This window comes from Clytia hemisphaerica, unplaced genomic scaffold (assembly GCF_902728285.1).
Source record: "Clytia hemisphaerica strain Z4C2 unplaced genomic scaffold, Clytia hemisphaerica genome assembly, whole genome shotgun sequence".
In the NCBI taxonomy this organism is placed as follows: Eukaryota; Metazoa; Cnidaria; class Hydrozoa; order Leptothecata; family Clytiidae; genus Clytia; species Clytia hemisphaerica.
In genome coordinates this window covers 1256663-1281504 of record NW_027104175.1, presented here as the reverse complement: position 1 = coordinate 1281504, position 24842 = coordinate 1256663, and the positions used below count along the sequence as shown (strand labels likewise).

At 36.1% G+C, this 24842-nt stretch overlaps 4 protein-coding genes across 4 annotated transcripts in view; 3 read left to right on the top strand and 1 right to left on the bottom strand.

The window, feature by feature from the left end:
- The window catches only part of LOC136814452 (uncharacterized), a 792139-nt gene that overhangs the window by 631108 nt on the left and 136189 nt on the right, over nt 1–24842 (top strand). The window lies entirely within an intron of this gene.
- On the top strand, nt 1438–7217 carry LOC136814473 (uro-adherence factor A-like). The gene is made up of 4 exons (XM_067071024.1): nt 1438–1724; nt 2186–5299; nt 6141–6521; nt 6918–7217. Exons 1-4 carry the CDS (start codon nt 1530–1532, stop codon nt 7215–7217), a joined length of 3990 nt encoding a protein of 1329 aa, XP_066927125.1. The 5' UTR covers nt 1438–1529.
- LOC136814472 (trichohyalin-like) lies at nt 10526–11581 on the top strand. The gene has a single exon (XM_067071023.1). It carries the CDS (start codon nt 10526–10528, stop codon nt 11579–11581), a length of 1056 nt encoding a protein of 351 aa, XP_066927124.1.
- LOC136814445 (Fanconi anemia group I protein-like) overlaps nt 11786–24842 on the bottom strand; it is a 62811-nt gene continuing 49754 nt past the window's right edge. Inside the window, exons 43-48 of the mRNA XM_067070993.1 lie at nt 16194–16238; nt 16015–16071; nt 14856–14987; nt 14351–14446; nt 13664–13894; nt 11786–12029 (exon numbers count right to left, since the gene is read on the bottom strand). Coding sequence (XP_066927094.1) covers nt 11919–12029; nt 13664–13894; nt 14351–14446; nt 14856–14987; nt 16015–16071; nt 16194–16238 — 672 coding nt within the window. The 3' untranslated portion in view covers nt 11786–11918. The remainder of the gene's footprint in view (nt 12030–13663; nt 13895–14350; nt 14447–14855; nt 14988–16014; nt 16072–16193; nt 16239–24842) is intronic.

The window sequence follows — 24842 nt, the reverse complement described above, 5'->3', positions numbered from 1 at the left end:
CGCGAGCACGTCAGGCATGTAGGGCACGAAGGCACGTAAAAAAATGAGGGCACGTGGACACGTAGGGCACGTCATTTAGCAGACTCGAAAAAAATATGCTGTAAAAACAAAACACAAAAAAAAACTCAAGGATACTGACAGAGCTCACAAAATTGCAGAAAAAAACAGAAAGTATAGCTTGTTGATGTTGTAGTGGTTAATTTAGGAGAAGTTCGGTTAAGTTGTAGTAATATTGAAGTGGCTAATCCTGCGGAAATTTCAGTGTTGATCAGATTGATAAGACCACCAGACTAAAATATTAAGTAAATATTATAAATATTTTCGGTAAATATTAATAATATAACCACTGGAACTCATGATCATAGAATCTACAATATATTGGCTTGGACTTGAACCTTTTTTTTGTTGAGCCGCAGCAGTTGACAGCTCATTGTCATTTTTTCATCTCCTGTAGAATTTTTTTCAAATTTTTTTCAATAAGTAAGCATTCGGAGGATGCCTGGAATTGTATTCTGATATATTGATATATTTTCCAGGGCTCCAACTTAATCACGGCTTTATAAATTTTGCGTACACCATAACGTTAGAAGCATGATGTAATTATCCCCATTCATAGGAAAGAAACCCCAAAAACTACCACGAAAAACAGGGTTTAACCAAATTTCGAAATCACAAAAAAAAGGAACAAAAAAGTTTGACCAAGTAGAAACCATTTCGCTCTGTAACGTACCACTAAGAACAATGAACATGATATTCGCATATTCGGTAGTGAAATACCACCCTCCCTAAAGCACCATTATGATTTCTGAAGGTATTTGACCAGTAGGGTTCGATATTCTTGTTAGATCTTTTATTGGTTTTCTATTGTAATGATTGTCAACAACAACAAAGTGCTCTACCATAATTGTTATTGTACCAAGTTTATGCACGTGGGGTTTTTCTGCAACGGTCAGGATCTGGTCAAATTAGAACCTTACCGTCTCAGCTGAAGACGACGGTAAATCAACAATTTTGCCGTCCTTGATTTTGCGGGTTCAAACTGCGGGCCATTCCAGATCGCTTCAGTCCCGTTACCGTCCTAAAAATGCTGATACCGAGTTTATGTATGTGTGTTTTTCAGCGATGGAGACGGTAAGGTTCTTATTTGAGTAGATCCTGACCAGCTGAGGACGACGGTAAATCAGCACTTTTACCGTCTTGATTTTGCGGGGCAGAGTTGCGGGTTATTCCAAATCGCTTCAGTCACTTTACCGTTCTAAAAATGCTAATACATAAACTTGCTAATGATTGTTCAGTACCCAATATGGCGGCTTGAAATAGTGACGTCACAAAAATATTTGACGTCAAATATTTGATATTGAATAGAGCAAGAAAACATAGCAAGCTCATTTCTAAAGTGAACTTGGATATATGAAGACACGCCTTTCGCAAGTTTAAAATATTTTTGGAAATTTTGTATATCAATCCTGATAAATCTAATATTCTTCGATTGATTCATCCATTTTCGAATCGTGGTATCATTAGAGAAGATGGAAAAGATTGGAATTGTCATACCTTCAGAGGTTCTCGCAAAAAAAGAACTTCGAGCCCAAGTTGAGAAGCCACGAACCATCACCAAACAACGTCGGGTAGCATCCAACCCAAACATCAAAACGGAGCAACATATTGAAAGCTTAGAAAAAGCCTTCAGTCAAGAAACCTTCAAAGCTGATCAGAGAAAGCAGGTAAAATAAAGTAAATTTATATTTTCAATTGTGGAAGGCATTAGGTCATCCATGACAGTTTTCATACCTTATAAACTGAGGGTGGACAAACTAAAATAATTTATCCTCTCGTAATCTTAGAATAACTTCTTACCCCCCTTTGGATAAATGAAAAAATATCCCCTGAAAAATTTTTTCGGATTACCTCCTGGTAATGTTCGTCCCGATTTTCCCTCCCTCCTCGGGCATCTATTTCTTTTTGTAAAAAAATCGAGCTCTTTGATTTTGAAGTGCACTTAGTTCAGAATAAGTCGGGAAAAAATTATCTTGTTTGTTTTTTAAATAACGCTTCTAATGTACATGGTGTGCAGTAAACTAAATTGGTGTGATTAAGTTTGCTGACCAGAATCCTTAAGGTTTGCATTCTATTATTAATTAAGATTTTAAAAATTAACGTATTTTTTTCTCTTTTACAATTTCAGGCATCCTCCGAATGCTTACTTATTGAAAAAGAATTGAAAAAAATTCTACAGAAAATGAGAAGTGACAATGAGCTGTCAACTGCTGCGGCTCAAAAAGAAAAACAATCCACACAACAGAACATTTCTACAAGCTCATCAAACTCAATGCAAGATAGCCCTTCCGTCTCTGTTGGTGATCAGCCTTTGAAGAACAGGCGAAAACATTCGAAGCACACCTTCTCGAAGACCTTACCGCTCTGCCCCGACTCAAACAAAGATACGAAAGAGAAACGGGAAAAGAAATCGACTTCCTGTAAGGTAAAGAATAAACCAATCAAAGCTGGAGGAAACATTCAATCCAGAATACAGTTCTTCGAACAAAATAAAAACCTGAAGCAAAGTTCAGCTCTGGATGAGAATGTACCTGCAACTAAGGGTAACGTTTTGAAAGAAACTGCATCTAACTCGTTAAATCAAGTTAATTTTGGTGAGTTTCCAACGTTGCCGGAGAGAACGAAAGTCGGAATGGTGAATGAAGAGCTCAACAAAAGCAAGCCTAGCTTTTCATCTATGGCTAAGAAGCCACCAGTGGTCAAACCACGCCCAGCTACCAAGCCTGTCACTTCAGGGTCGAAGAATGTGACAAAGAAGTCAGCTAAAAGTGCATCAAGCGAAAAGGTCAAGGTTCAATCACCTGAATCATTCACAAAAGGGACTTCAAACGCATCTAAGAACCTCGCAGGTGGAACAAAAAGCTTCACCAAAAAGAAGTCTGGGGAAGGATTGAAGAAACCAACAGCCTCGTTTGCATCAGGATTTAGATCTGACAAGAAATCTTCTGAAAGGCAGATGGAGAAAAATGCAACTACACAAACTTCTAAGAGGAATGTGTCGGAAGTGACAAAGAACGATAAGAAAGAAACCCGTAAAGTTAACCACAACGAAGTATCATCTAAAAATGTCGGGAATAAGTCACCAAATCAGCTTAAATCATCAAACTCTGGTGACAAAAAATCCGAGAAAAGAAAGATGACTCCTAAGCGAGCACAAAGTGAGTTAGTTGTGAAGAGCAGTTTAGTTGTAGTTGGTATTTATTGCCAAGGGAGTTTCCCGGCAATGAAGAAAGTGGAGAACGGTGAAGTTATCTCCAACAACAAAAATATAATAAAGGACAACCCAAAGGTCAATGTTGACAAATTAAATGCTACTCAAAAAACGTCAACAAAGTCTTTAATTGAGGAACATCGCAAAGAAACGGTTGTGGCTGAATTGAGCAGATACGTATATGAGGATCGCTCTTCAAGAAGCGTCGAAGTCGATAGCTTGCAATCAAGTCAGGAGATGGCAATTCCAATCATTACTGTTGAGGATTTTGATCTCCAATCTTACAACGAGACTTCCATTCCACCTTTAGAAGTATCCAATTCCATTGAAGTTCGCTCGTCAAGTCGCATCCAAGTAACCGATAAAGTGCAAGAAAGCCAGGAGATGGTAATTCCAATCATTACTATTGAGGATTTTGATCTTCCATCATACGACGAGACCTCAATTCCATCTTTGGAAGTGTTTAATAACGAAGTAAATTTGAGTGTAGTCGACGAGCCACCAAAAGGCCGGAAAATGGATATTCCAATTATCATCATCGAGGACTTCGATTCTCAATCCAAATCTGTGAAAGACTATGGCAAAGAAGTTGATCCGAGTGAGTTAAAAGAGTCGGCAGAAGACATGAGAAACACAATGAATGAGGAGACTGGCTCATCGGGCTGTGACAAACTAAAAGCTTTGGTCATCCCTGTCATCACGATCGAGGACTTTGACCTACCATCGTGTCATCAAACTTCTATTCCATCACCGAAAGTGCCTGAAAACGAAGCAGTCAATTTGACTGTAGCCGATAACCTACCAACAAGCCAGGAAATGGTGATCCCGACAATCGTTGTTGAGGATTTTGATCTTCGAACTTACAATGAAACCTCCACTCAAACTTTTGAAGAGATTCCAAAAGAAGTTAATTTCAGTGCTTCTAAAGACTCATCTTTCAGCCAAAAGTGGGCAATCCCGACCATCGTTGTGGAAGATTTCGACACCACATTCGAAACCTTAACTCCGAATTTAGAAGTGTGTGACAATAAAACAGATTTCGGTGTATCAGATAGTGATAATTCGTCTATTGATTCAGATCATTGCCAGTCACCAAAGCCCGAAGTGAAATTGTTTCCTACTCCAATGATCTCATCTGAGTTAAGGATGAAGCATTCCGAAGATACCACAGTGAAGGTGCCTCGCATTGAACCACTGAAAGTCACCCTTGCTGAAGACAAAGTCCTTGGCAATGAACCCCAGAAGGTCAGCCTTAAAGGAGACAAAGTCTCTCGCAATGAATCCCTGAAAACAAGCCTCAATGAAGACAAAGTCTCTCGCAACGAATCCCTGAAAACAAGCCTTAATGAAGACAAAGTCCCCTGCAACGAATCCCTGAAAACAAGCCTCAATGAAGACAAAGTCTCTCGCAACGAATCCCTGAAAAAAAGCCTCAAGGAAGACAAAGTCTCTCGCAACGAATCCCTGAAAAAAAGCCTTAATGAAGACAAAGTCTCTCGCAACGAATCCCTGAAAACAAGCCTCAATGAAGACAAAGTCTCTCGCAACGAATCCCTGAAAAAAAGCCTCAATGAAGACAAAGTCTCTCGCAACGAATCCCTGAAAACAAGCCTCAATGAAGACAAAGTCTCTCGCAACGAATCCCTGAAAACAAGCCTTAATGAAGACAAAGTCTCTCGCAACGAATCCCTGAAAACAAGCCTCAATGAAGACAAAGTCTCTCGCAACGAATCCCTGAAAAAAAGCCTCAATGAAGACAAAGTCTCTCGCAACGAATCCCTGAAAACAAGCCTCAATGAAGACAAAATCCCTAAAACAGACTTCTTGAGAATCGACGCCAAGGAGGAGCTGGTAAACGGCGAAAGGAAAGTTACCAATTGTGATATGGAAACACCAGCTCATTCCAAGAAAATGGACAAAATCAAAGCAAATAAATTTGAACAGAATGGTAGCTTGGAAATAAAAAAAGCATTAGCAGAATCGTTGGAGTGCAACAAACAACTTATTACCGACAAACTAAAATTGCAAGAGGTAATTATATATTTTCGTTCTTTTCTTAGAAGGTTAACTCTTAAGGTAGGGAAATATGACAAAGTTCTGTTGTGCTGATTAGCTAAAGTGTGTCTCTACTTACAGTACATGCAAAAAAATCAGAGAAAATTAATGATCCAATTGCATTCGAGGGTTTATAGTTATGCATCTTTGTGCAAAAATCATAAAGAATGAATGAGCCAATCTCGAGAAAAAATAATACCTAAGTAATTGATAATGTGCTTATAAAAAAAATAGAATTTGGCCAGTTTTTCCATAAAAACACGCCAAGCAACCAAAATTTTCTGTCTAAACACACATATTTTTCAAAAGTAAGCTCTCACGAGCAAAAAAAACATCAATACTCATAAAAAAATTGAGTAATTTGACTAAGAACATTGATGTATGCTTATTAACAGTGATTCTTTTTGCAAAAATCTGCTTGGTCACATCATGATCTACTTTCATGCAAAAAAATCTGAAAAAATTAATGATCCAATTTTTCACAAAGTCCAAAAAACCCGTTTTTAGCCGCTTTTTGGGCCAAATTTGCCCAAAAAACTTTTTTTTCGAAAATCGGGCTCCGTCACATTCGAGGGTTTATAGTTATGCATCTTTGTGCAAAAAATCATAAAGAATGAAAGAGCCAATCTCGAGAAAAGTTGGTAACGAACGAACGGACGGACGAACAGAGGTTAATTTATAGTACCTCCACCGTGGTAGGTCCAAAAATAGAATTCCGTTACTCGCTTATACGTCTTTGGATTTCGGTTCTAGTTTTAGAGGGACCGCAATTAAAATGATAAAAATTCCAACCATTTCCTTCTGGTTCGATTTGTAGGAACTCGCAAAACTGAGAAAGAAAAATGACAAAACTGTAAAAGAAAATGCAGTTCTATCCATCTACAACAAGATCAAATGGAAAATATTCCAAAAAAATGGGCGAAAAGTCGCTGAAATGGAAGAACGAATCAAAGTATTGGAGAAAAAGCTCGTGGAGAAGAACCGCTTATTAGGCTGCTTAGAAAACCACAGCGAACCAGGGAGAGATGCTGAAAGAGTTGTGGATAAAATAAACCAAGAGATTGGTGGAGAAGTCGATGTGGCTAGCATAAGAAAACGATTAGGTCCTGTAATCAATTATGCTCTCTCAGATGACGAGTGCGACGATGTTCCCATAGAAAACGTCATGGGCCATTGGGTACAAAACGATAACGAGCAGGTTAGTGGATTCACTTAGTTTTATTATTCGGAAGCGCTCTAACTAAGGTTGGACTAACTAAGGGCAGGGCTTTAACTCTGAGTTTTAACATTAGACTTAAGATCTGAGGATCCAAAAGTTCAAGAATGGTCCAATAAGGCTCAGAATATAGCCTGAAAGTCTAAAATCTCACTCAATTTGAAATATTCGATTATTACATTTAACAAAAAGAAGAATAGCCGATTGCTCGCCTGAACTTTTATCTTCTAAAAAAGAGGAAATAACCAAAATTCTCAACATATTTTGACCAAGATTGTAGAGGGGTGTGGCCCTTACCATGTTACAGACGCCAGAACGTAAAGAAAAATTCCCAGTTCCCAGCGTAATCGAAAATAATTCATTTCTTCTTTTCAATAGGATTCAAAGAAGATGAAACAAATGAGTGTAGACTTATCCGAAGGAAAAGCTCATTTCATTCGATTGAAACGCAAGTACGAAGTGATCGATAATGCCCTTCGAGAGACCAAATTGAGAAACGAGCGTCTGGAATTGAAATATCAAGCCGCCTGTCAAGAGCTTGAGGATCGTACTGCAGAAAAGAACAAAAAGAAAACCAGAGGTGGTGTCGCCAAGCGGCTACGGAACTTATTTGGATGCGCGTCCACACGTAGCGCTGCAGATACCCAAGAACAGCCCCCCATCGAACACCTATCTTAATCTTTCAAAAACCTTTATTTTACTTTTTTTATTTAGTATTAACATAATATAATATTTGTTTAAACTTTTAATATTTTAATTTTTTAATAAAAATTCATAAAAATACCCCAAAAGCAAAACGTCTCTATTATTCTTAAAATTCTCGAGCACGCTGACAACTTTTTTCAAATTTCCCAGAATGCAACAAGGATGAATATCGGAGGAAATGAATGTGCTCAAATGTTGAGTACAGGTTTCTTTCAAAGAACAAATTATTTATAAGAACATCAGGCCAACATATTAAGAACAGGTTAAGAACATTGAAAGCCTTTTAGGACACTAAAGCATCTGATTTCTCAGAAAAATGGACAAGAACACTCTCGAATTGATGAAAATAAGACCATGTAATAAACATTTTTAGGCTTAAAACACAAAAGTTGAGAATGTCCAAATTAAAAAAAAGGATGTTCTTATGAAAAACGTGTAGAGAGAAGTGCATGGAGAAGAATCATTCAGGAACTCAAAAGTTTACGAAATCTCAACTGACTCTGGCAATTTTAGAATATTACAGTATAGGTCAACCGAAAGTTGAGATTAGTAAAGTCAATTAAAGTAAAATAGACTTACATGTTAGTCCAGCGTCCTAGTGACATAACTGATGAGTGAATTTCACCCCTCAACCTCGTTTCCAAAACAGTAAACCGAAATCATCTCTACGAAAGAAAATAATTCTCAAATTCAGTTGAGCTAGAATCTCAGAAATTACCTTAAAATTTTTCTTATATAAGAGTAATATCGTTTACTTTCTCAAGAAAATGACTGGTTACTTCAAAGGTCACTTTTTAGTATTCTGAGGACTTGATTAAAACATTCTCTACGGTGGAGAGAGCATATAAACTCGAAAATCCAAATTTATCTGGTCGCCGGTCGTGGTCGCTGGTCTTGGTCGCCATTTATGGTCGATGTTTAGAAACTCCCAGGGGAACACTTAAGAAAAATTAAAACCTTTTGTAGTTTTTATTTGTAAAAATTTCATCAAAATATCCATTAGAGCTATCAATGAAAAGGATGCATTACCTTTTCATCGTTTCATGGTCAAATACAGTCACCACCAAAAGCGTTCCGGTATACACTCTCCTGTTCCAAACTGCCAATAGTGATAGATCCCTATATTCCAGGTATGCAGTAAATTCATTCCTCCATCGGTTTACAATTTATATTTTTGTCTTTTTTTAAGCTTCTAAAAAATTATTAAAACAGTAAAGTAGTATCATATCAGCTCCTAATACGTCGGCTCTAAGATAACGTCTTAAACATCTAAGACATCTAAAGAGCTAGGAATCCACTAGGAATATTTTTGCCGCGCAGGGATTGGGACTTAATCACAAAATTTTTAATCTTTCATCTGGTCAAAATAATAGAAAGCTGGACCGTAAGGTAACTATTTAACAATTCATAGGAAAAAATGTGAAAATGCCACCTCACACGCACAATATATCCACCCTGGGATTTTTGCTTGATTACCACAGGAAAAATATCAAAATCCGATGGGTAATAAATGGCCATTTCTCTTGTGAAATTGAGAGGGTTTAGCAATAAGTGAGACAATCACATGCGTCTAAAAAAGCGTTTTCACTCCCGTATAGCTAATATTATAGGACTGAAGAAGAAGATCTTTAAATAACCTAGGAAGTTCAATGTACAGTGCAGTCAAAATTGACCACATTTATCTCTTAAACAAGTTGCTAGATGCACAGATCGCTATGCGCACGTAGCATACACTATATAGAGGTTAGGAGTTTGTCCACACACGGCCGGCGGTGCACCCAAACCCAATTATGTTCCTGTGTGGGTGGGTATCCTCCTATGTGGTTATAAACAGTTCACAATGTTAGCATGGTCCGAGCGAGGGTCAAATCTAGTCTTGAAAAAAAGTCGCGAGGCGTTTTGAGCATTTATATACATGTTCTTTTAATAAGTACTGGTTTGACGCCATGACAGTGTTAGCCCTTTTTTCTATTGGTGTTTCGGTGTATGAAGAAAAACGACAGTATTTCGATGTCACAAATGCCATGTTGTGACAAAATAAGAAATTTTGCGATTTTTGAAGTCGATGATGACGGTGATCCAAGAAAGATGCGTCGCCATTTCGGTGTTGGGGACCCCCATACGCACTAATAATCATTTCTCTTTATCTGTAGTTTTTAATCAAGAAATACACGATCAGTCTTTGCTTATCATTGGAAGATCAATTACGGGGATCAGATGATGTCGATCAAAACAGCGAAACCTTCAAGCCACATTAACAAAACCATGTTTGGAAGGGATTGGAACAATCACCAATGATGACGGAAAAAGAAAAACTTATGAATCTTGAAATAGTGAAGAGGGATGATAGTTCGTCTACAGTTGAGGTTGCTGAATAAACAATCCATTGGCCGCCTGGATATGGGTCAGAAGCCTGTGACTGTACCCCCGCTGATCAGAGTGTATGTATTACACTCAACCACAGATATGTGACGTTTAAACAACACTTTCCTTTCGTTTTGTTTTTTTCAAAGAAGGGTAGAGGATACTAATTATAAAGGGGGGAGAATAATTATATGTCCTAGAATTTCATTTTGGAATCAATATAGAAAACGTGTAACTTTTTGGAGTGAAATTTACCAATATATCAAGTTACTGAATGTGCGAAAAATCACATGTTGCCGTCGCTAATATTAGAAATAATGATTTGTTTCTTTTTTATTTTCTCTCCTTCATTATTGAGGTAATTAAAAATATTCTTTTGAAAGCAACGAGACCGATAATTGTCGAAAGTGAAAATTATTTACAGTAGAGAAAGATATGAAAAGAAGAAATTGCAATCATAAGTGGAAAAGAAATTATTTTTTTGTCTTGAAGTGAATTTGTGATTAATATTTTCACTGGTATTACCTCTATGTATGAGAGCAGATAAATTTACTCATATCAAGATAGCTTTATCGTTTCAGAAATGGCAGTCTGTTATTTTGACTTTCAACTGAAAATTTCTGCTTAAATTATAGAAATTAAAATAGAGCAGATTTAAGTGACAATTGGGTAAAATAAGGCAAACGAACAGAGCGGTTTGTCTTGGCGATGAATACAAAAGGAGGTATATGGTAGAAAACAGCGACATCATCGTTCCAGAAATTATTATCTTCAATAATAACTAACAGATAAATTCACTCCTTTGACAGTTGACAGAAATCGCCGATACCCTGAAAAACCACAAGTAGCACCGCCACAGCGTCTGAAATTCGAGAAGTTGCCAAAAAAATACATCACCGGTCAGAGGTTGTTAAAAAATGCAACGTGGAAGGAATAAAAAGAAAGAGGAGGAAAAACCCTCATTTTTGTCGAAAAGAGTTGTTCGTACTCAGATAAGAAACGAATGGGAAAACATAAGACTTGAAGAAACATTTCGACAAATGAATCGAGACAGATACAACAAAAATTATAACTTTATTAAAAACACTCAAGATCTGAATAAACGGTTACTGGAGATTCATAAGGTGAAAACGAAATTATCTGTAAGCCCCGAACGAAGATTATTTGCTAGGAAGCATGGGTTCGAGATCAAGGCACAAGACTTCGAGATGAATTATTTTATGAGGTTACTTTTCGACAAAGAAGCGTTTTTAGATGATCTTCCATCCCCTTTGATAAGAGTTCAAGATCTCAAGTTTGCTGAGGAAGTTGAAGAAATGGAAAAAGTGTTGGCTAAGAAGCAGGAAAAAGAAGACACAACGCCAAAGCAGCAAGAGATAATTATTGATACGGCGCGCCATGGTACGCTGCAAAAGGTACGGAAAATTGAGCCACCAAAGAAAGGTCGAGAAATGTGGAAATTTCATTTAGAGAAGAGACAAGTCGAACGAGAAGGCGTTATGAGTCAGGAACAAGAAACGGAGCTACAACAAGTCGTCAACGCATATAGAAAACGTATTGTTTACAAAATTGAACAAATTAAACGTCCTGCTACGGCTCAACCTTTATCGTTCAAGCAACGGCAACATTCGTCGGCCTCAACTAGAAAACGTCAGCAATCTGCAGGTCCAGTTATCCGTCGTCATGACGACACAAATAAACAAGAGAAATTAGCAAATGAAGTCACACAGCAATTACCGAATATTTCAATTAACGAAATTTCGCAAGACAATAAATGCAATCAAACATCGAACACGAGGTCTCAAAGACCTGCTTCATGTATTAGTTCAACCAGAAGTAAAACCGGTGACCTTTTGCGCGGTAGATCGAGATCTACATACTCAGCAAAAAGTAAACGACCAGAAAACAGTTATTCCGAAATGCGATTGCATATCTGTGGACAAACGAAATCACTTTTTGTTTCAAAATTCTAAATGAAATTTCTTTCAGTTGTTATAGTTTGTGTAAAGTTTTTGTTTTAAAAGAAAAATGATCGTCGAAATATATACCTAAATCATCGGCATGCTTGTTTTAACTTCATTTTTCGTTTTCATCCCCCACTTATCAAAATCATGTTGTAAAGTTTATTTTTTCTGAATTTCTGAAGGTCAAAAGTTTAAAAAGAGTTTGAGAAAGTTCCGAAGAATCTGTTGACTTTAAACCTTTATAATTAAGGATCATGTCGAAAAATAGTTCGCTAAGTCAGCCGATATTAACAAAATTTATAAAACAAGGGCTATCTGTATATACAAAAAATCTATAAAAATAAATTTATTTGGCAGTGCTTACGAGATCTTTGCTTTTTCTCGGAACGCTGAATAATTTCTTCCGTTTACGAACTGGCTCTGAAGCTGGCGGTCCTTCTTTAGTTAAGTCTAATACCTAAAATTGCATTAAAGAAATGAGATCAAAATAGTTTCTGGAATCTCGCTTCTTTTAAATTATACCGACTTTAACCGAAATCCCTACAATAAAGGTCATAATATATTTAGTGGGGTTGTCTAGCATAATTTATGGGAAAAAAATAAGATCCAGCTGAAACTTTCTCCAGACCTTCTCTATAGGATGGTTATGCCTCAGGAAAAAAAACCCTAAAACCCCACTGGTGGAACATCCTTTTTTTGGGACATTTCTTTTTTCCCCAGGCAAAACCCTAAGGGCAAAATTTTTGAAAATTTCAAACTCATCTTTAGACATTATCAAGTATACCATTCGAAAATTCTCGAAAAACTATATAGAAGACTTTGAAACGGGTATAGCCGATTTCATTACCTAACTCAAGATAATTCACGTAGAAGATGCTATATATGGTCAATTTTAGACCAAAATGTGGCGAAAAGTGGAACTTGCGCATGAAATTTCTAGATCTTATTTTTTTCCTACAAACAGCCTGTATTTTTGTAACACGACCACACTAATTGAGAATTTTGGTTATTTTAACGTTTTTCAAGATTTAAAGTTCCGGCGAGAAAGTCGATTTTGGGCTATCTCTTTAATTTAAAGGGAATATTTCAATTTGGGAGGGGTTGGCAGACTTCCAGGCTATATTCTGAGTCTTATTGGACTATTTTTGAACTTTTGAATCCTATGTATGGATGTTAAGTCTCGTGTTAGATCAGAGTTAAAACTCTACCCTTCCAACCTACTTTCGGCACTTACAAATCGATTGTGGTTCAAAAACTTCCCGGTGTATTTCCCTTTTTTCTCAAATATTATGACCTTGATTGTAGAGAACGAGAAGGGGTTTGTCTACCAGGGAAGACCTCGCACTTTTTCTTGCAAATTATTTTACGTTAATAGACTTTGCTGTATCGAGGCAAAAAAACAAATATGAAAAGAAGAAGATTTTGAAATGAGTTCGTATTTTCTACCTCAAAACTTTACGATGTGCACTGACCACGTGTCCTTTTCTTGGTACCTCAAGGTAACTTATTTTGGCGGGAACTAATTTTGGCGAATTTTGGTGAATTTAGACAAAATTCGCCAAAATTAGTTTCCGACAAAATTAAATAGTTTGCTCACTCGCCAAAATAATTTTTTTTGGTATTTTGCCTAAATAACTTCTTGAGTTCACAGAAAAAGCTTCAAATAAGGCAAAATAGAACAGATTTACGCTGTCATTCGCCAAAATTAGTTCCCACCAAATTTAAAAAAATTCATCAATTGCAAAAATAAGTTCTCGCCATAATTGAAAATTTTCAGGATTTTTGCCGCTCGTCAAAATTAGTTCCCGCCAAAATAAGTTCCCTTAAGGTACCATGTGAAAACCACTCCCAAGAGAATCAGCCTAATTTTGATGACATGGTTTCCACAACACTGGTATGGCAAAAAGAAAACGTCACGATTTTTTTTAATTTGACGTAACTCCATTTAAATGATCAAAACAGCTTAAAATTTCACAATTTACTCACGAGTCGTTCTCGTAATTATTTTCAACTTTCCCTCAAATTTCTACAAATAGTCAGGACTTCTATCCATACCTTACTATCGACAACTTCTATAATTAAAAATTATACCTCTGCAGCTGCCGATTTATTCCCAATAGTTCGATTCCTATTACCAGTCGCATGTTGCTGTCCGGTAATTGACGTGTCCGGTTGGATATTGCTAATGTCGGCATTTTCTTCATTTTCATTATTTTCCTCTTCTTCCTCACTTTCGATTTCGTGAAGAGCTGCTTCAAGTGATGCGGCGTTGATACGGAAATCACGAGCTGTGCTACGTTTTATGTTGCCCATCAAATCGATCTGGAGTCGGAAAAGAAAGAAAAGTTAGAAAGAAAACTTATTTCAAATGCTTTAATTTACAGGACAAATTGATCTTTGGGAAAATAAAGTAACTAGGTAGGCTTTCCATAAGGAATTTTTGAACACAATCTTAATGGTAGAATTAACTATGGTAGAAAAACTATTAGAAATTCAAATCAAGCTAGCAATTAATATAAATCACACTCAATATTAGTGCATGTTTGTTTTATAAGAACAAACTAAACAAGAACATAAGGTTTTCATGACCAAAATATCAAGAACAAGCTAAGAATACTTGCAGGCTTTTTGGAATCTAAAACACCCAGTTTCTTAGGAAAATGCAAAAGAACACTCACAAATGAGAATATTTTAAGAACATTGCTAGGTTTAAAACTCAGAAGAGAAGAGCATTGAAAATTTTGAACGAACTTCGGACCACAAATAAATTAAACCTACCTTAGTTTTCTTAGAGAGTTGTATTAGATATCGTTCAAATTGTTCAATCGAATAAATCAAGTTAGGAATGGATCGAGATTCTTTCATTGCTCGGCTCTGACAAAAAAATTGAAGAATGTTCAAGTAATCAACAACCTACTGTACTGCAAATGTGTAATGTAAAATAAGTCTTGGCCTAGAAAAAAAGCTCAGTGAACAAACCAAACCTTCTATAAAAAAAAGTGTTTTTCTTTTGCCAAAATTATTGAGGTTTCGACGTAAAAATATTTCCCATTCCGAACCCATTTTAGGATTCCAGAATTGAAATTCTGGAGTAAAAACGGTCTATTTTAGCAACAACGAAATCTCACCCTTTCTCTCCACTAGATATACTACTCAAGATAACAAGCTATTGCTACTGCAACTAAAAACTTTAAATCGTTAGTTTGTCAAAGTCTATAGAAGAGTTCCTAAAAGTTGTAAGAGTAAGAACTGCAGTGGGGGGGGGGGCTAAATTTTTTAATACCTTTCCGACTTTGTTTGTTTTATTTTTTTTGTTTGTTGTGTTCATAGAGGCTTGTTCGTTTGTTTGTGTGGATTGCATGTAAGAAATCATAGCGTATATTTGTTGGGCGAGATGACTCCCTGTTAGCTTGACCTGAAATGAGAGAATGTCACTAATGATTCGTACCTTTTCATTCCTTGACTCTGAGTATTTAGGTATACCACATGTTCTATCCAAATCATAAATGATCGCACTCAAAGCCAGTCTGGAAAGGAGGGAAATGTTACTCCAGAGCTGCGCCAACTTAACTAGGAAAAGTCGAAGGCAGCAGATCTCAGACCTCGAATCTACGCCGGAGATATCCGGTCGCAATTTCCAGACTGGACTCAATGATATTATTTTTATTATAGAAAGTCTCTTATTTTGACAAAGAAAAATTAACAATATAAAATTTCGAAAGATTTGTGCCCACGCTACGCGGGATGTGTAGAAATTAGAAATTGCTAATATGTAAGCAAAAGGTGGCATACACGTTAAATGTTCTTTAAAGCGAATAAATAGACTAATTTTGAGTATGAAATTAACTTAAAACAAGTTTTCTTTACTCAAACTAGTATAATAGTCATAATCAATATTAATATCATTGGGCAGTAATTGAAGCAAGCAGCTAATTAGTATATGTAATCACATGATAACGAGTAAAATTCGAATATAATTGCACGAGTGATTTTTTTGTTATTAATTTTCCGAGTCCGAAAGGGCGAGGAAAATTCGAAACAAAAAAAATCACGAGTGCAATTTTCGAATTGTACGAGTTATTATGTGATTACGAGCTAATCGCACAATGGCTTTCACTACTTTTTCCCAGTTAGGAACGTAAATTACAGAAATTACACTGAGAGTTTTATATTTTTCTATTCTCTTTATGTCTTTCTTTTATTGTTGTTTATTGATTTTCTTTCTCACAAAATAAATTTCGAATGCAATTAAAACGTTCGATGCAAAAAAAATGTAAGAAAAAACATTAAAATCAATTTTGTAAACATTGGCGCGGCATTGGAGAGTGTGATTAACGATTAATTGCTCTCTTTGAGAGCGTTCCAAATAAGAAAGAATAACCCATCGTGCGATTATAGTGATAATGAAAGGTCAGTAAAATAAATGAAAAAACAAAACTCACCAGTCGTTCAAACTTCTGATCAACGGTACCAGTCTTCTGTGTACATAAGACCATAAACTGAGAAACGAAAAAAGGAAAAAGGAAGATTGAGAACAAGTGAAGAAGAACACACTAAAGCGAATAAACCTCAACAGATCCTGTTGTATAATTTTAATTGGAGATTTGAAGTTTATTCTTACATATTTTGTCAATGTTCCTAAGATCGTATAAACTTTGGTCGCAACCTAAAACAAGAATGAGTATTATAGATGAATTTATTTTCGGAAGCACACGTTTCTTTATAAGAACAAAATATAAGAACATAAGGTTTCGATGGCTAAAATATTAAGAAAAACTTAAGAACATTTTAAGGCTTTTCGGACTGTAACACTCTTTTTCTTAGAAAAGGGCAAAAAAATACTTAACAAGCAACATGCTGAATGGACCTACCTAATGATTAACATCAGATGAAAATAAGAAAAAAGTGACAATAATTGTACAAAAATTCAGAATGGAAAAGTAAAGCTTGTGTGTTGAATAATGTAAAATGGTAAAAAGGAATGTCCCCAAATACGAAAATCACTTAAACCATTCAGACCCAAAAAACCTTTTAAGCTGTTTTTGGCCCAAATTTGCCCAAAAAAATTTTCCTTAAAAATCTGGCTCCGTCACATTTTGGGCATTGTCATTTTGCATCATTGTGCAAAAAATCAGAAAAAAATTATGAGTCAACATTGAGAAAAGCTATATTTTCTTACTTGGTTCCCAGTGGGCACAGAAAGTCCGGAGGACGACTATATGACGTCCATATCACGTCCGCCCGTCCAAAGCCCGTCCCCGTCCAATTGCGACGTCCTTAAGACGTCTTTAACGGACTTGATTTTTACAGGACGTCTAAAAGGCGTCCTTAGAACGTCTAAAATTATGTTATTGAGACCAGCGATTGGAAGTCTGATAACGAGTGAATACAAACATGACTGTAGCCGGGGGTGCAATATTTTATGACATTGATTTTGTAAATACAAATAATGGAGCGTCCAGCAAGAATTTCACAAATATAACAATTTCATTTTCATATCTTTTTAATTCAGACATGAAAAAAATTTCATAATATTTTTACTAACTGTCAATTAATAAAATGTTAGTTCTAATAACCCCCCGACTACTTTTTGAAAATAAAAATGAAATACAGCAATCTGATTGGCCCGTTCTAAAAGTTCTCCATAAATTTTTTTGAGGCGACAGAGTATTTTTCAAAGCAAAACTTCGTGAGCAGGTGAAGAAAAGATGGTCATGGACAATCCTTTTTCAATATTTCTGGCAATTTGACATCTTCTTTTTATGGTTCAAAAGATTGCTAAAAGTGGAGGATGCAAGTAAAAAGATCATAGAAGAGTAAGTGGCAAAAAATTTCTTCTTTCTGTTTCTTTTCATACAGTAGAGTAACGTAACACAGGCTCGCAAACCTAGCGTTCTAAAGAAAATTTGTGTCTTGTTGCATTTTGGTTTCTGAACATCCTGGTTTTTCTTCTACCGCTGATTTTGTCCACCGTTCATTTTCCATTTCGAAGTTTTGGGTGTTCTCTTTCGACTTTTGGTTTAAGCTTTTCATTCTATTTTGCAAACAATAAGACACAAGAAATCAAGACTTCTTGAGATAGGCAATAAAACAAGGCCTTTTTTTCTCAAAACGTTTGTCTCTGTAGTTTGTGTTTTTTAGGCATTTTTAATTTGGTTCAATTAGCTAGCGTTTGGCCTTTTCAATTTTTAGAAAAATATTTTCTCTAAAGTGCATTTCGAATGTTTTGATTTAGAGACGTTCTTTTATTTTAAACATTCGAATACAAAATTCGCTTTGGACATTCGAATCGCCAAATTTCGAATGTTTTGTTTTGATTCTTTTTATTGAAACTTTATTGTGAGCGAAGCATGATGTGGTGCTCTTCAGTTTATAAAATGTTGGGATAAGATTATTATTTTTGTCACTTTCATTTTTAAGGAGCTTATGCTGAAAAGATGGAGCATAGACTATAGATTGATCATTTTCAGGTGAGTGAAATTTCCAAGACGATCTTTTCTTTAATAATTGGCTAGAAAATTCTGAAAATAAACGTTTCCTTTTTCCATAATTTCTTTGGGAAATACAAATTTCTTTTTTTTTCCGAAGGAACAGAGGAGACACAAAAGTATTTTGTTCAAAAAGGGACCGGAGACTTGCAATAACTGTGACTTTTCATTAGTTGACAACAACCCACCCTTGTTGAGGAAGACAAAACCAGAGAAAGATTTTCGGATATTATTTAATAAAAAAAAGCGTCGTGTGGTGTTGTGTATGGGTTTTCTTTGAGAAACTTAAAAGCTTCATTCATATCAGAATACCCTGATTGACTGTTATTTTACCTTTCAGGTACCCACCCTACTGGTCCTCTGGAAAATGTAAAAATATCTGATTGTTCAAAGCAAGGTATGCCATTCTTTGGTGTGTTTTAGGTTCCACAAGTCAACTTTATTATTGACGAATACACCCCTGTTTCAGTGATCCGGTGAGAAATTCTTAACCACTTAGGAATGAAATGAAGGAGGTAATCGAGTTAACATTAGATTAGAGTTTTTTGGTTTCTTGGCCCTCAACCCTGCATCCTGTTTTTATATTAGGACAAGATTAAAATATTTTAGTCTCTTTACCCAATTTTACTCTTGCATTCCTTGCAATTCAATTTCAGCATAGCATTGTTCTTAAGTTTTTGTAGTTTAATTGCTATCTATTATAAAAAAGAGCTAAAAACATTTATAGACGTTTTTAAGGGTTTTTCTACTTTTTCCCAAAATCAAAACTTTTCTTTCCTCATTTTGTTTTCCAGATTCGATCAACACTATTGGATAAATCTAACTCGTCAGTCCAGCTGAACCAAAATATCATCAACATGTTACAGGTAAACCTTTAGATTCATCCATTGAATTGGGATCATAGTTTCTAAATACCCCCTTTATTAGGTACCAAGATTTTGGGCAAAACCTTTCAAGGGAGGCACCTGTTCCCTCAATTTATATCAAGAAAGGTGAAATGGAGCTCACATTATGATCTCAAAAAACTTGCTTTGTAGATTAGTCTCTCCTAATAAATGTGACAAACTAACTCCCCTGTATCCCATAGATTTATAAGTTATTTTTGCACACTTCTTTGAGGAGGATTACAGTCAATAATTATCCTCAAATAAAACACATTCCTTGTTTGATTTTATCAAACTATTTGTAATCATTTTCATAAATTGTTATTCTCCTTTCAAGGTTGTGCATGAAGAAGAAAGAACTTTCCAATCTCGATTTCATCCTTCGTCGACTTGAAGGAAAAGAAGGAAACCAAATTTAAACACAAGGAAACGCATGTCAAACTTTGATGGTACCAACTATTTGAAGACGTCCGATATATTCATAAGTGATAAACAGAGTGGAAGTTAATAGTGGAGTCAGTTAGAAGAAAAATCGTGCAAATTGTGATAAAAGCATGAAATTTGGCACAGAGGTCAAGAATGATCAACTGATCAAAATTTTCAAGGGAGACAAGTTTCAAATGTCATGTGTCACTCCCTGTCAGCATTTGTTGACAAACAAATATGTCACCCCAAAACCTGTCATATTATATATTGCTGGAAAGCTAGTTAAATTCTGAACAACTTTTTTGCTTACACCAACTTCAGAAAATGTACCCAATAAGAGTAAATGTCGATTTTAGATTAAAAAATGACGTCATCAATTTTAGTGATTTTTCAAGTTCCTCAAAACCCATCATGTTATACATCGTTGGAAAGCTAATTTAAAACTGAACATCTTTTTTGCCTACAAAAATCTACTTAGATGTACCCAATAAGAGTAAATCTACATTGAAGCAACACCTTCAAAATCTGAAATTAGTTACCTGAAAACAGAGTTTTTTCAATTATGTTCATATAAAGTTATACAAAATTATAAAAGTTATAAAATTAAAAAAAAGCTTGTACGATGCCAGATAGAAAATACTACTGCTTGATCTTAGTTTTTGAAATTGATTGTCAAGAAAGCTAAGAAAGTCAACCCAAAGAGTGACAAGTTTAAAGAGACTAGGACACGAAAATGTTCTTTACTTTTTCGCTTTACCAAAATAGCTTAAAAAGAATCTTGAGATCTTGAATGTGAAAGTTGTTCATGTAAATAAACTATATAGTTAATGTCATTGTAGTTCAATGTTTAAGCTTCTGACAACTTCCTCGCATTGGCAAAGCTCTGTGCAAGGGAGTTCCGCCTTTTTGCATTTACACCGACCAGTACAACCTTTTTTGCAACCACATTTGATTAGTTCGCGACATTCGTTGGATGCTTCGCGTTGTGTCATCCATAATGGTACGTACTTTTCATCTTGCAAGACAAAGCCCCAGTCTTCTGGATCATACTATGGTTGTTGTTTGAGAAGAGAGTGGCACCATGTACTATAAGATAAGTATACAAACTGTGTTGAGCATGCTGTTAAATGATTCTCAGAAGGACAGATCTAGTATTATCAGATCTATAGACAGTGTATAATACAATGCACTCTTTTCGCTTGTTGAATCAGGGCGGCCTTTGTCGGAGGTATGTTTTCAACAGCCTTAGCTTTCTTGGTGAAAAGCTCCTTCCTACACTCGTTTACATCTTCCAAAGAACTTGTTGGGTCGTACATCAATATGACGAATCTTTCGATCACGTTTAAATCTTCATCCGTCAAAAAATCGTTTCTTGCAAGCCTGAAGGTAAAACAAAAAATAGTTAGATGTTTTTATGTATCTTTTAGTAATTAGCTAGTTCACCTAATTAGTTAAGTCATTACTTATTTCCTAAATTTTGATTCACTGACAGGAAAGATTTTAATTTTACATAGTTTTAATAAAAATGTGGACTAATTTTAATAGAAGAAATCATTCATTCATACCTTGAAAATGTTTCTTGTCCTTCTTCAAACAGTCTCAACACCTTCCAGGCAGTCTTCTTTCCTTTGCCATTGAATGATGATACGGTGTCACACCCGGTAAACGAGTGCCAAAATGATATACTGCTGCAAATCTTTGCACCCAAGATATTCGTGCAGTCGTGAATGGGGATATACTTCCTTGATTTACCAACTCCAAATTCAATCCAGAGCTCTTCCAAGTTCAATGCAGCGAAATGTTGGATTGCAATGACAACAACATCAGTGTCAACTGTGACTATTGACACCTTCTTGAATCCATTTCTGGCACCATCAAGGACATGCAAGAAAACTCTTGTGTCAGCCTCTTCGTGGTTGCAAGGAGCAAGGTTTGTGCTGTCAATATTATATCTCCAACAGTGGAGACGACGGTCGTTTCTTTCTCATTAATTTCCTCAACAGCAGTCTCAGCAAGCATCGTGAACAGCTCGGTTTTGTTTGTATCGTTTCTCATGAATTTCTGGAAATCCTTGTAGATCTTTGTGTCTTTACGGATGGAAATTCGGATACCTTCTCCTCTGTTCTCTCTGGTCTGGCTCTTCAAACTTCGTTGCTTGTACACGTCAAAGACGACGTCTAGCCTCTGGATGTTTTGCGAAGCTGCTCTCAATTTACTGGTCAATTCATCTTTGCAAAAGTTTCCATATGTGTTGGATATTTGAGGACGGTTCATGTTGACAAAAGCTGCCCCATCAATAACTTTCATAGTTACATCTGGTGCCTAATGCTTAACTTCGACCTTTGGTTCCAAGCATTGGATGAAATCTGATTTCGACGTTGCCTTTCTGAGTTTCCCGTATTCAGGAATAGAAATCGGAAAAGAATGATTTTCGTGGGCAAAGAAATTTTCGAGATCACCTTCTCTCGACTGACAGGCCACATAAAGATTGGCGTATAATCTTCTTTCAGCATTTAAAGTCGCCAATTTCTGTTTAGTTTTGGATGCCTTCATTGTGTGCTTTTGACGGAAAAGAAGTAATTTGTTGCGTGGTAGATTTTCGTAGAGTGACGAGCTCCTGTCTACTAATCTTTTCTTCACGAAAGAAGCATACTGATCAAATATCTGGCTGATTTGGTTGTACTGTCATCGAAAACGTGTCGTGAAGTTAAATGCATCAGATTCTTTTCCTGCTCTTCAAAGGGATTCCCATACTCTTGAAAAGATGATACGAATGCTGACCTATCCTTGCGGAAAGTTTCCTCAAAGCTCTTCGTGTCTTCATGGTGTTTCTCTGGCATGCAACACTTTTCTTCTTCGTTCAACATCTCCGCAATGACTGGTCCACTGACAGCCCATTTCAGTAAAGCTTTTGGGTTGTCAAGTATTCCAATGATTCCACCATCCGTCTTCAGAACTTTGTTGTTTTGATCGTGTGCTTGATCAATTCCAATATTGGAGAAGACACGATTGCTTTTACGGACAGTGAAGTATCCTTTTTTGAAGGCTTCGTAGGTGTCGTTTCCTCGGAACTTTAGGTTTGACAAATCTTGAATGAATACAGAAAGCCAGCGTGAGTAGTGGGTATGGTCAAGTGCGAAGAACCAAGGCATCATTGCTTTAAGGCACTGCAAAAAGGAATCGAAGTCTGCTTCTCGAATGGATTTGATGAACAGGAAATATAGAGTTTCCATCTCGATTGCGGTAAACCAAAAGTCAGCATTTGCCGATTCTTCCCTTCGTGCTGCTTTCCATTTGCCATAATCTTTGTAGACACTTTGCTTTTGAAATTACAACTTCGACAAATGGAATAATGATGCAAGGGAAAATTGTTGTGCGTATCCCGTCCTCTTGACTTTCGTTCCCTTGAGCAAGCTCTCGATTCTCCCTGTTGTTTGGATTTTTGCCCTCTCAAAAACATCTGTCCAGCCGGATCCTTCAAACCAGTCACCGATTGCATCTAAGAAGGCCATCTCGATATGTAATGGACCCATCATCCAAAGAACATTTTCAAATTGGTCCGGATACATCCATTGCACTTGCTTGCGTAATGCGTACACTGGCTGATCTCCTGTGATGATCGTTTGGCTTTGTGATCGATTGAGATGGTTAGTAAGGTTTTGGATGATTTCCATGCAGTGTTTGACCATTGCAGGGGAGTTAACAGATTCTAGAAAAACTGGTAATAAAGCTGAATGGGTTTTAAACGTTACAGGATCATTTTCTTTCTGCTTTGAGTGAAAGGCGGAGAAGGAGAAACGCTCTTCTGGCTGCTTTTTGTCGGTCTCATTCATGTACTGTATTGATGTATTTATTTATTTTAAACTATACAAACAATATTATTTAATTAAAAATCATGAAAACAATGATGTGACTTCAATCGTTTTTGACTCTTATTGGGTACATTTAAGTAGATTTTTGTAGGCAAAAAAGTTGTTCAGTTTTAAATTAGCTTTCCAACGATGTATAACATGATGGGTTTCGAGGAACTTGAAAAATCACTAAAATCGAAGACGTCATTTTTTAATCTAAAATTGACATTTACTCTTATTGGGTACATTTTCTGAAGTTGGTGTAGGCAAAAAAGTTGTTCAGAATTTATTTAGCTTTCCAACGATATATAATATGACAGGTTTTGGGGTGACATATTTGTTTGTCAACAAATGCTGACAGGGAGTGACACATGACATTTGACACTTGTCTCCCTTGAAAATTTTGATCAGTTGATCATTCTTGACCTCTGTGCCAAATTTCATGCTTTTATCACAATTTGCACGATTCTTATAAATTATTCACTCAACTGACTCCACTATAAAGACTGTTATTAGACTTTCTTTTAACTAATTAAGAATGGGCGCTTAGCTTTCAAAACATTTCATTATCTTGTACAGCATGAAACAAAAGTACTATATATATTTCATCAAAGCGTAAAATTTGTACGTAGTTTTTTTCCAACCTGTTACGATACTTGTTTCAGTTGTTTACTTCAGAAGATAATATATTCGACAAAGTATAAAACCTAATTTTGTTACTTTTCTAATACCTTTGTTGTTGTGTTGACGTGAAAAAACTAACTGAATTTAGTGATATTAAGTGATATTGTCAACTTGGAATAATTCAATTACAGAAATTGAAATTGAAATTCTTTTGAAAAGAAACATAAATACTCAACAAAATTATAAAGGCCGTAAGAGAATTTTTTAATGCTTTAAAGAGGAAAGCTGACTATAAAACCTTCCAAGGAAAAAGTTCTGGCATCTAAATAGATGAAGTCACTCACTCGTACTTGCGTCTAAATGAAGTCTGTAAAACGTCCTTCAGACGTCCAATTAACGAAGTGGCTCACTCCGGCGTCCATATGACGTCTGTAAAAAGTCCTTCCGACGTCTAAAGTAAAAGAAACGTCCACATACCGTCTATTTCGCGTCCAATTAGGACGTCTTTTTCGGACCAAATTCGGACGGACGGAAGTGACTTCATTTTGCACGTCCATTGAACGTCCAATAGACGTCCCCGCTAGACGTCCTCCCGTCCAAAATGGACCTTCTAAGGACGTCCTTTGGACGTCTTGTGCCCACTGGGTTAAAGGGAATTTCCCCAAAATACGAAAATCCGTCTTTTAAGGCGAATAAGAATTTTCCAGGAAAAAACACTTCAGCCATTCTTTAAAGAATCTTGCCCTCCATCTTTGTACAAAAAATCAGAAAAAAGTAATGACAGGATTTTGCACAAAGTCCAAAAAACCCTATTTTTAGGTAGTTTTTGGCCCAAATTTGCCCAAATATATTTTTTTTCGAAAATCGGGCTCCGTCACATTTTAGGCATTGCCATTTTGCATCATTGTGCAAAAAATCAGAAAAAAATAATGAGTCAACTTTGAGAAAAGCTATATTTTCTTATTTGGTTAAAGGGAATTTCCCCAAAATACGAAAA

Coding starts and splice junctions, on each gene's coding strand:
- LOC136814473 (XM_067071024.1), top strand. CDS start 1,530: ATGGAAAAGATTGGAATTGTCATACCTTCAGAGGTTCTCGCAAAAAAA. Junction 1,725..2,185: donor AAGCTGATCAGAGAAAGCAG/GTAAAATAAAGT, acceptor TTACAATTTCAG/GCATCCTCCGAATGCTTACT. Junction 5,300..6,140: donor ACAAACTAAAATTGCAAGAG/GTAATTATATAT, acceptor TTCGATTTGTAG/GAACTCGCAAAACTGAGAAA.
- LOC136814472 (XM_067071023.1), top strand. CDS start 10,526: ATGCAACGTGGAAGGAATAAAAAGAAAGAGGAGGAAAAACCCTCATTT.